Below are 12,298 nucleotides of genomic sequence, written 5' to 3'. Positions count from 1 at the left end.
TAGTTGGCATAAATTACAAATTGCTTCATGTTTTTTTATATTTTTCTCATTTATTTTGGAGGGTTTTTTTATATTTTTCTCATTTATTTATTTTTTAAAAAAAAATACCCCAAGTAGCCACTAATTGAGCTGCACAAAATAGTTTGCCGCCATCTATTAATAGATGGCGGTAAACTACGCGGGTGCTCAAATTTTCGGAGGTGATTTTTTCACCAAATCCCACTACCAGCTGCAGCTCATCAATCTCTCACTCTCACTCTCACTCTCTCTCTCTCTCTCTCTCTCTCTCTCTCTCGATCTCTCTCTCTCACTCACTCACTCCGGCGCAAGTTTCTCTCTCTCCGGTAGCTCTCTTTCCGGCGCACCTCTCTCTTTGCCAGCTCTCACACCGGCGCACTTAACGCTCTCCTGTAGCTCTCTCTCCGGCGTACCTCTCTCCGGTATGAGTTTCTCCTAAACCCTTAAAAACCTTAAATGCCTATTAATCACTCAAATAGTATCCATGAATTGTGATTTGAAGAAATTAAAAAATGGGTACTTCCTCTCTTCTTCTCTTTCTATTTTTTCCCTACATAACTAATTGGTTCATGTTGAGGTTCATTTATATTTAGGTTGTATAGTTTTAGTTCAAGACAAAGCCTCTTAGGTAACACGCATGCTTTGGAGCATTGATTTTTGAGAATGATGATAAATAGTCTTCACAATCGTTGTGTAGCCTGAATTTTTGTTCATATAACCTGTTTTTGGAAAATCTGGTCTCTCTCTCTCCCCCTCCCCCTTCCCGTATTCTATTTTTTCTGCTTATTATTTTTTTCCTTTTGCTGATTGCTCTTCATGGTTTCTCATTAGTGAGTAAAGTTGCTCAGGAGGACCAATATTGAACTTATATGGTTTTGTTTTAGAATAGTAATTCATGTTGTTTCCTGGATTTATATTGTTTTCATCTACTTGTGTGAGATGTTTTTGGCTTTCATTGCTTTTATAGCAAAAAAAAAAAAAAATTGCATATTCTATTACTAAAAATAGTTTTAAATGTCACTTTTATCAGGTGGATGCTGTGCCGGTTCTTGTAGAGCACATTCATAGGACAACAGCTAAACTACTTCTCCACATTAATGGGTAAGAAGAAAATATATTGTTGTTCACATTGTATTTTAGTTGAAGAAATCTCTATACAATGTGAACAGAGATTTGCCATCTACATCTGTATTTTGCATCTGCTGTTCAAATCTAAATTTATAAACTGTAAGATTTATAACCAGTTCAAACATAGTAGGAGGCTAATATTTGATCATTTCAAGCTTCTGTTGAACTGGAGTAGCTGAAATTTAACCGGGGTGTAATTAGCTAGGCTAATTACAGGCTATTAGTAGACTAATAGCCTCAATATTAGGCTAATATTTGATCATTTTTAAAAAACTCAATTGCATCCCGTTTCGTACTGGTCTAGATAGCTTAGATGAGGCAACAAGTTATCTAGGGAAACAATAGCATGGCCATTCAAAAGCTTGTAAAAATCGGACATTCTCAAATATTAGCCCAGCTTGGGTGTAAATTTATTCAATTTTGCTCTTCATTTTCTTGTCAATATTGTCTCTGGAGATTTTGCGAGTTTACTTGCTTATCACTTCATTTAATCCTTCGAAAGCATGATTGGAAGGAAAGCAAAAAAATGCTAAGATATTCTTTTGTCTTAGTGCTTAAGAAAGGAAGAAAGGCAGCCACTATTTACCAAAAGAAAAAAGAAAAGAAAAGAAAGGCAGGCACTTTTTAAGTACTTGCAAATTGATCAGAAGTAACAGTAAAAAAATTTAAGAACTAGTGAAATTAAACAGGGGATATCACTAATTACTTTGAACAATCAAAAATCACTGTAGTGTATATGAGGTGAATTCAGAGCTTGAAATTTTGCCAAATTAGCTTGCCAAAAAGTGATTCACAATTATTTGCAGCCAGAGGCTAAATTGTCTGAATATTCTTTGATCAAATCTAAAGAAGTCTTACAAATTTTTCAGATGCTAACTGACACACAACACACAAATACATTTGGCATTGTCTGAATTATGTTTCACAAACTTGAAGGGTTTTATTTAAGTGGATGTATGTTGATGACCCCTGATAATCAAAATGATCAAATATGATCATTTCAAGCTCATATTTGATCATCGAAAAAATATGAGGCTATTTTCTTTATCTTCTTTCTTTTTCTAGTTAGGCGTTCCTCTTGTATACAAGTTACTTATTTGCGTTTTTTAATAAATTACATTTACTGATAAAAGGAAAAGGTAACTGCCTAGACGTTTATGACACATATGTAAATTAACCATGGAGGGACTATCATATTTGTTACTGACTTTGTTTTTTGTCCGTTTTTTTTTCTTTTTTTTTTTCTCAAATCAAAGACATCAACAAATAACTCAAAACATTTTTAATGTGTTTTAAAAGTGTTTTTTTTTTGTTTTTATTTTTATGTCACGTGAGAATACTTTTTCAAGCCAAAAACAAAAAATACTTTGAAAATACACATAAAGAAACATAGCCTTATGTTTCTTAATGGGAGCTTTCTACAGATGGGAAGTATGGGGGTAGTTCTTTCTATGAGGGACTTTGAGGGGGGCTGTAGCTTGGAAAAATCATTTTGGTGTGTGAAGGTTCCACGAAAAATAGCTTAATCTTTTTTGGGTGGACAGCTACTTTCTGTAAGATTTTGACAGTTGGCAACCTTAGGATGTGAGGAAAAATTATAGTTGCTTAGTGGTGTATGTCTTGGAGGTGTGTTAATATATTGTTGTTTTTATTACCTTTGATTATCATTTGTAAAATGCTTTACTTAATTTTTTTCTAGGAGATTCTTAAGGAGGTGTCTGGACCTAGTGTTCATCCTGTCTCAAGTAATATTCGGCGCCCAGGAGTAGCTGCTGTTGAAGCTCACACCAAGGTATAACCAATTAGAGCGTCGATTATCTTTTTAACTGCCATAATATGTGAATGAAAAGCTTCATTTCCTAAGGCCGAAATGAAAATCCAGTGCAACTTGATTGATTACTATGTTTGATATGACAATTTGTGTCCTATTTTTGTGTATATTCATTATTGGACGGCTTTCTATGTATCTTGTCAAGATCATTTGGTCTTCATTTCTTTAATTTCCTGCTGTCTAAATACTGGTCTCACTTTTGCTAAGGATGACATTTGTTAATTTCTAGCTCATGAGAGTTTCAAGCTTATAGATAATGATCAAGTGCATGTGCCCTTAATTATTTACAGAAGTTAATTGTAAAAAAAATCACTAGAAAATCACTAGAATATTTTGTTAGGTAACATGGCATTGAGCTAGCATCATTTTGTGAATATTTGTTCTAAACTAGTAACCCACTTCTAGAATTCTTTCATTACCCATGCTCATTTTAAACTTTCCCTCCCTTAATATTTGAGAACAGACCTTCCATTTAATCATCTTAATTCTTAAGAATCTGATCTTCTAATTCCCTTGTGTGCATACATGTACGTAACGAATAACCTCTAATAGGGACATCAATATAGATAAGAGTTGGATCCGGGAAAGTACTCGATGTTCAGAGCAATTTCAAAAAGGTGTGGAAGAATTCATGGGAATGGCAGTTGAATCAATTGATTCACGTGATATGACAAAGTGTCCATGTCGTGATTGTGCAAATCGATATTATTTTCATATTAGCGAGGTAAAGGGTCACTTGTATATGAATGGATTTACTCCGACATACACTCGATGGATATTTCACGGGGAAGAAGATCATTTTAGGGTAAACACTTCTACAAACATGCACACACATACAAGTGAAATGATGGAGGAGGTTGATGCAGTTGAAGAATTGTTAGGCGATGTACGTATGGGGACATTTGTTGATGCTAACATCGGAGAATCCTCTACTTCACAGGGCCCCACAACTGATGATCTCGAACAAACAAGCTCCTTCTACCGATTATGGGAAGATGGTTTACGGGAACTTTATCCAGGCTGCAAGAAATTTACACAAATTGCTTTTGTATTGAAGATGCTTCATATAAAGGTGTTCTGCAACATGAGTAACAAGGTGTTTGATATGATGATTGACATGATAAAGACGGCCCTCCTAGATGGAGAGACATTGCCATGCTCGTATAGAGAAACAATACAGTTTAGGCAACACTTGGGATTCGGTTACGATAAGATACACGCATGCAAGAATGGTTGTGTGCTTTTTTGGAAAGAACATGCAGACAAAGTGGTATGCCCAAAGTGCAACAATTCAAGATGGATTAATGGCAAAGGCAGAAAAAGTAATATTCCTCAACAGGCCTTACGGTATTTCTCAATAAAATCAAGGTTACAACGGTTGTTTATGACAAAAGAAATGGTCAAGGAAATGCGGTGGCACAAAGAAGGTCGAGAAGATGATGGCAATACTCTCAGACACCCCGCCGATTCTATTGTATGGAAAGAGTTTGATAAAAGACATGAGTGGTTTGCAAGTGATTCCCGCAACGTGCGGCTTGGTTTAGCAAGTGATGGTTTCAACCCATATGATAATATGAGTACAACATATAGCATATGGGCAGTAATGTTAACGGTGTACAATCTCCCTCCGTGGATGTGTATGAAGAGTCCAAATTTGATGTTGTCCCTTATTATCCTTGGGCCTTCAGATCTCGGAAAGAATATTGATGTATATTTGCGGCCATTGGTTGATGACTTGAAAGATTTATGGAATGAAGGCATACGCCTGTACAATGCATCAAAGAAAGAGACATTTCAATTGCATGCGACATTATTATGGACTATAAATGATTTTCCCGCATATGAAAAATTATCTAGGTGGTCTACAAGTGGAAATCTTACATGTCCAGTATGTAATAAGGATACATCGTTCAAGTATTTGAAGTATGGGCATAAGGTGTGCTTTATGTGTCATCGTCGGTGGCTTCCTCAAGAGCATCCATGGCGCAAAAGAGGAGATTTGTTCGATGGTATAGAGGAGCATAGATTGGAACCTGAAGAATTGTCTGCAAGTCAATTGTTGAAACAACTAAGGGATGCTGAGGGTTTACAATTTGGAAAAACAAGCGGGTGAAAGAGAAAGTACACAGATGTTGTGTTGAATTGGAAGAAGAGAAGTATTTTCTTTGAGTTGCCTTATTGGTCAAGCTTGAAACTACGTTACAATTTAGATGTAATGCATATTGAGAAGAACATATGTGAAAGTATCTTAGGTACATTGATGAATATTGATGGGAAGACAAAGGACACAGTCAAGGCACGAAGAGATTTACAGTTAATAGGTATACGTGAAGAATTGCATGTGCAACCAAATGGTGAAACTTATAGGATGCCACTTGCGAAGTACACCTTGACAAGAGATGAGAAGAAGAGTTTATGTGAGTGGTTGAAAGGTGTTAAATTTCCTGACGGGTATGCATCTAACATTGGTCGATGTGTGAACAAGCTTCCTGATAAAATTTCGGGTATGAAAAGCCACGATTGTCATGTCTTCTTACAGCGCTTGCTTCCTGTTGCAATTCGAAATTTCTGTACGTCGGAAATACGAACAACATTGACCGAATTCAGTACATTTTTTACGTAGTTATGTGCATGGACGTTGAAAGTTGATATCCTGAAACAAATGAAAGTCGACATTGTAATAATTTTATGCAAAATGAAAAAAATATTTCTACCAACTTTTTTTGATGTTATGATCCATCTAGCACTTCATTTACCTCGGGAGGCCGAGTTTGCCGATCCTGTACAAAACCATTGGATGTATCCGTTCGAAAGAGAACTTGGAAGATATAAGAAGTGGACGCGTAACAAAGCGCGTCCAGAGGGGTCTATTGCCGAGTGTTACCTAGCTGAGGAGAGCTTGACCTTCTGTTCCAGGTATCTTTGGGGGATTGAGACAAGATGGAACCGTGAACGAAGAAATGTTGACGTTGATATTGTGGAAATGAGCCAGCGCTTAAGAGCAGCTAAATTAGTAACACTGGATGCTAATAATTTTGGTAGGGCACGATGGTATGTGCTTACCAACTATAACGAAACGACCTCATATTTAGAGTAAGTTTAGTAATGGTCTTTGTGTTTTACCTGTTACGACATGTTATAATTTTAGCGTTGATGATCATTTACCAATACGTTTATTTTTCATGCAGTGAACATTATAATATGATCAAAAGAGAAAGCGGCCATGACATTGAAAAAAAGCATGAGGCTAACTTTGAACGTTGGTTTCATAAACGTTTATACAATAGTGGGCGTACTGCAGACAATGGCTCAAAACAATTATATGATCTTGCATGCAGGCCTAATCATCATGTTAGATCGTATAGAGGTTGCATCGTGAATGGGGTTAAGTACCACACGAAAGAATGTGCAGAAACTCGTATTACCCAGAACAATGGTATTTCTGTTTCAGGTGAGGACGAAACCTCAATAACGGAGTATTATGGTGAGTTAAAAAATATTCTAGAGTTACGTTACCCTGGCCAAAATCGCGTGTACTTGTTTGAGTGCGATTGGTGGGACACTGGGAGTGCAACAGGAGTACGAATGGACCAAGGCTTCACGATTGTGAATACTTCTCGTAAATGGTGTGAATCCGACCCGTTCATCTTAGTATGTCAAGCTTCGCAAGTGTTTTACTTGGATGATCCCAAATTGGGTGATAATTGAAAAGTGTTGCAAAAGTGGATCAATAGAGACATCTATGATATTCCAACAGTACAAAAGGGAGATAATACAGAAGATGACCAAAGACTCAGTGATGACGTATACCAGGAAGTTGAATGTTTTGGGGGTAATATGGTCTTTGTTGATGAAGCAAATGTTGAAGCCTCCACTCAATTACGTAGAGATGATGCGACAATAGCAATTGATGAATTATATATTCAATTTGATGCAAGCATGTTTGCCAACGATAACTTGCCGGACGAGGACCATGATACAAACTTTGATGAGGAAGAGGAGTTATGTAGCGACAACGATATAGACTCTGAACACGAACAATCATCTTCAAGTAACAGTGATACAGATTCTGAATATGAATCTGATGATGAAATGTGTTGAATATAAGCTCACATGTGGTGTAAGTACAAAGTGTATTAGCATATTTAATGAAGTTGATGCTCTCTCTCTCTCTCTCTCTCTCTCTCTCTCTATATATATATATATATATATATATATATATATTGTGGTGTTTTTTTTTTTTTTACTAGCATGATTATTGTATGTTTGTAAAAAATATTGAACATGCTATATGGTTCTAATTTGACTAATATAATTTTTTGGTTTTTGAGTTGTTAGCAGATTGATCATAACAATGACAACAACAGGACGCAAACGTGTTCCAGCAGCACAAAGCCGAGGCCAAGGTCAAGGTCGGGGTCTTATTGACGAGTATGAGAGTCCGACTCCCAATTCTGGGTTTGGTGATATAGATATGCAAATGTCGCCCTCGCCCCCCCTCCCCCTCCAGTCAGTTGATGGGCATCCTTCGCACGAGTCTAATAATCCTATTCACTTAGTGGCTGGATTGGATTCACAGGGAGCCGCCCCTACTGCATCTTGTAAGTTCATGAATTATATGTTTATGAAATGTTATTTTTTGTATTATTTTGGTTTGTTATAGACATTTGACAATATACTTTTCCAAATATAACTTACTATGTTATCATGTTTTGCGTAACAGCTACCACGTCTGTCAGAAGTGTAAGGGGTAAGGCCAAGTGTAAGAAGTTGAGTGACCACGTACTTAAGAATGGTCTTAGTGCTAAACATCACAAATAGACACCGAGCACTTGTAGGCGAGGATGCAGCATGGTTTGCAAGCAATATTGGGGAGATTAGTCATAACATGTGCGAACTCCATCACAGTGAATGGAAGAAAGTCCTAGCTGAGGAAAAGAGCAAGTTGTTATTCCATGTTCAGGTATGAATATCAATGTAATATTTAAGAATATGTTTCGTATGAAAAAATAATGTGACACATTTTTTACCATTGTTTTCTTATCTATTATGTATCAGTCAAACTTCGCATTGAATATGGGACAATACGAGTACATCAAAGCTGTTGAACATAAATTGGATCGTGCATATGCTAGGCTTCGTTCGAACTTGTATAGGGACCACTACAAGAAATATTTTGAAGGCATTCATAAAGACGATGATGAGGGGATTGCCAAGGCTAAGGCTATTGGGAGGGAAAACGTGCCAGCAGGGTATGGTCCTGAACAGTTGAACCTAATATGTGACTCATTTGATGACGGTAAATGGAAGGTAAATATATATTATTATACTGATTAGGAAATTCAGATTGATATAATTTGCATGCACTTGAAGACATTTTATGAATAATTGTGTTTTTTTTTTTTTTTTCTCTCCAAATTTCATAGGAAAAGTCTGAATGAAATATAAAAAACAGAAGCAAATTGGAAACATTAGAGGAATGGGATGCGGTCTTATTCCTACCCCTTTAAGTACTTCATCTCAAGCGTTTGCCCACTTCGACAACCATGACGAGTGTAGGAAAAGACAAGAAGACACTCAAAGCGAGCTTCAACAGACTAGAATCGAACTTCATCAATACAAGGAAAATCTGCAAGCCAACGTTGAGGAAACGAACAAATTGAAAGCCACTGTTGAGTTCTTAATGTCACGTATTGGAGGGTTAGTGAAACTTTAGCTATGCATTAATTTTACTAAAACACACATACTAAGTAATCGTTAAAAAGCTTATTGATCATTATATGAAATTCTATTCTTCTTAGGTCTAAAGGGTGCTTTATTGGAGGTGAATCAAGTGAAGCCAACAATTGAGGGAGCTTTGGAATAACCATTTATTTGGGATGTACTTTTTGATACCATCTATTTGGGATATATTTTTTGATACTATGTATTTGGATAGTTGTTGGTACTTTATATTTGCTACTGTGTATTTGAGTATTGGTTGATCGTGATCTGTTGGTAATGCATATTTGTTGGTACTTTTTATTTGGTTTATATTATGTTAAGATATTCGCAAAATTTTTGGTTCAAGAACTTTTGAGTTAGTAAATCTCCCTTGACATGTTTATCAAAGTTAAAGAACTTTGAGTAAACAATGCAAGGGAGTAATAATATCTTTCTAAATTTTCTTTTTAAGTGTATGCAGGATGACAAGAGTACAAGAAAGTTAAACCACCCAAGCAAGTTCTCACTTTAATATGTTTCATGAAGAAACACATTTTTAGTATCTCTTTCTCTATCACGTTGGGTTTCATTCTCATTGTTTTTGATATTATATATTGGTTCATTGTGGTAGATTACTCAAATTGCTTATGAGGATGAATTGGCAAGGAATAGGATGCAGATAAGTACTTTATTTTGGGTTCTCCAATTTTGCTGGCCATGGATTGTAAAACATATATTTAATAGTTTTCTCCATTGGCAGGTTTGGTTCATGGGGTAGTTCTCACATATTTTTGATGATTTTGATGAGGTTAGTCCTTTTGAGTTACGTTTCTTGTGGGCATTGAGATTAGTTTGAAGATTGTTGTCTGATGTGGTGAAGTAATGTTAATGCATAGTAGTCTTCTCCAAAAGGTGTTAAACTTTTAAACTTTGCCAATATTTGTGGTTTTCGGCTTGTGTTTCCAATGATAGGTGTCGTTTTGTAGTTTTAAGCCATTATTCATGATATGTTTGGCCTTTATATTATATCATTTTCATAATTATTGGATAAAGAGGTATAGGATCATATAAAATTCAAAAATCACCATGTTTTCCCTTTACATTCTCAACAAAATAATGGAGAATCTGAATTTTCTCTTTTTTCTTTTTTCTCTTTCCATTTTCTCTTGGTCTCTTTTTCGACCCCATAGATACTACTGTTTTGTGCTTTTTCTTCTACTAGGAGTTGTGATTTGTTGTGTGGCAAAACGAACTATGTTATGTTATGTTTGTCCCCAAAGTCTAATTTCGTCGAACATGTAGATGTAGCTATCCATCCTCAATTATAGGGTCATTTGCATTATGTGCGTAAATAAAATAATTTTACTATCAACACTTAACTCCAGATTAATATGCAACGTCCACTACACCATCCAAATTAGGGTTAAAATTAATGTAATAGTGGGCAGATGAATGGTGTGCTGCACTAAGCTGTCAAAATTAATAGATTAGTGCATTTTAATATGTAATGTCCTCCCTACATCATCCTCCAACTAATATGTTAGTTTTGACACTCATTTGGAGAAGGTAGATTGGATATTGAATGACCCCATAGTTTAGGGTAGATAGCTGAACTTAACCTACTGGTTCAGCTTTGGTATATCATGATGTCACATATCCCATACACATTTACATACACTCATACATACACATACTTTCTCTCACACCGACCCCATTTCTATCTTCATATCTTTCTCAACATTCACAGAGAGAAGAGAAAATAAGAGAAGTGAGAGAAGAGTGAGATTCTGGAAAGATCTTCGTCCCAGGGTTGCTTGGCTTTGTGTACTTTTGCAATAATTTATTTACAAACTTAGCTCTTACCGATCTTGTCCACTCTTTTTCGTACGGTAATTTTTTTTGCTATTTTTTTCTTCTTTTGCATGATAAATATCATCATCATCATCTTTTTCTTCTTCCTCTTCCTAATCCTTCTTCTGGGTGGTGCAATATAAACTCAAGAAAAAAGTTTGAATTGTTACCCGGTAAGATTTGTTATGTTTAGCCCTTGGTCTTCTTTGTGGGTGTGATGGTTTGTATGTTGGGCATGCTGAGAAATAATCACTTGGGTACCTTTTATTTTTCAGAATTATGAACTTAATTTTGTGCTGTGAATTTTTTTTTTTCTTTTTTTGATAATTCTGAAGATTTAATCTTGTGACTCTCCTTTTGCTCATAATTAACATGTATTGGTGGGACTGTTACTAATATATGTTAGAAATATTGTGGTTAGGAGTTAGCAAGCTTAGTGTTCTCTGGCTCTGCGATCGAGCGCAAGTGGAGTGCGATCGAGCGCAAAATATCAAAAACCTACTGGTTCCGCGATCGAGCGCATGCCCAATGTGCGTTCGAGCGCAAAATGTCGAAAATCTACTAGTACTACGATCGAGCGTAAGTGGAGTGCGATCGATCGCAAAAGGTCAAAAACCTACTGGTTCCGCGATCGAACGCATGCCCAATGTGCGTTCGAGCACAAATCATCGAAAACCTACTGGTACTGCGATCGATCGCACACGATTGTGCGATCGAGCGCAAATAATTTTTTTAAAAATTTTTTTTAGGACCATTAGGGTCTACTTTGTGGACGCTAATGGTTAAACTATCAGCGTCCACTTTGGTTTGGACGTTGATCGTTTTTTTTTTTTTTTTTTTTTTTTTTTTTATTTTTTAACTTTTTAGGACAATTAGGGTCCACTTTGTGGACGCTAATGTTTAACTATCAACGTCCACTTTGGTTTGGACGCTGATAGTTAATTTTTTTTAAAAAATTTTAGGACCATTAGGGTCCACTTTGTGGACGCTAATGTTTAACTATCAGCGTCCACTTTGGTTTGGACGCTGATAGTTAATTTTTTAAAAAAAAATTTAGGACCATTAGGGTCCACTTTGTGGACGCTAATGGTTAACTATCAGCGTCCACTTTGAGTGGACGCTAATGGTTGACTATCAGCGTCGACTATGCCTTCCGTTTACATCAGCTTTAGGGTCAAAACATTGCGAATAGGGTCGACTTTAAGTGGACGCTGATAATGACACATTTGATCATTAGGGTCGGACAATTAGCGTCGACACCTTTAGGGTCCAAAAGTCGACGCTATTGTCAACAGCGTCCACTTTAGGACTTTTAGCGTCCACTTGAAGTCGCCCCTAAAGACCTAAATTCTTGTAGTGATATTGGCAAAGTCTTACAATTGCAATCAACTAGAAAGAGAACTAATACAACTAGAGAGCTTTAATACAAAGAAAGATAAACTAAACTACTTGCTTTAACCCAAACAAAGATAAACTAAACTACTTCATGTTCCTTAACAATAACTACAAATTTAAGTTTAGAGGGCGAGGCTAGATTGAAATTTGCTTTTAACGAGGCCAAAATAAAAATTAAAAATTAAAAAATTAAAAAAAAAAAAAAAAGATTTTAAATATATTTTTAACAAATTTAATGACTAATGTTTTGTTAACAATTCCCCGCCATAGTCCGTCACTGGTTGTAGTTTAGTTTTACCATGATTTGCGATCCAATTTTAGCAGGACAATCACATTGTATTAAGCGATCCCCAACAACAAACATATTCATCC

The 12,298-nt window shown here is 36.0% G+C and overlaps 1 protein-coding gene across 1 annotated transcript; it reads left to right on the top strand.

The window, feature by feature from the left end:
- The first annotated feature begins 219 nt into the window (after window positions 1–219).
- LOC132172521 (uncharacterized) lies at window positions 220–8,973 on the top strand. Its single transcript, XM_088512310.1, has 8 exons — window positions 220–440; window positions 1,049–1,119; window positions 2,846–2,938; window positions 7,316–7,578; window positions 7,701–7,940; window positions 8,036–8,287; window positions 8,404–8,677; window positions 8,779–8,973. Exons 5-7 carry the CDS (start codon window positions 7,770–7,772, stop codon window positions 8,416–8,418), a joined length of 438 nt encoding a protein of 145 aa, XP_088368436.1. The 5' UTR covers window positions 220–440; window positions 1,049–1,119; window positions 2,846–2,938; window positions 7,316–7,578; window positions 7,701–7,769; the 3' UTR covers window positions 8,419–8,677; window positions 8,779–8,973.
- Window positions 8,974–12,298: the final 3,325 nt, after the last annotated feature.

This window comes from Corylus avellana, chromosome 1 (assembly GCF_965113065.1).
Source record: "Corylus avellana chromosome 1, dhCorAvel1.hap1.2, whole genome shotgun sequence".
In the NCBI taxonomy this organism is placed as follows: Eukaryota; Viridiplantae; Streptophyta; class Magnoliopsida; order Fagales; family Betulaceae; genus Corylus; species Corylus avellana.
Note: the sequence above shows the minus strand (reverse complement) of the source record. Positions and strands in the feature narration are given on the sequence as shown.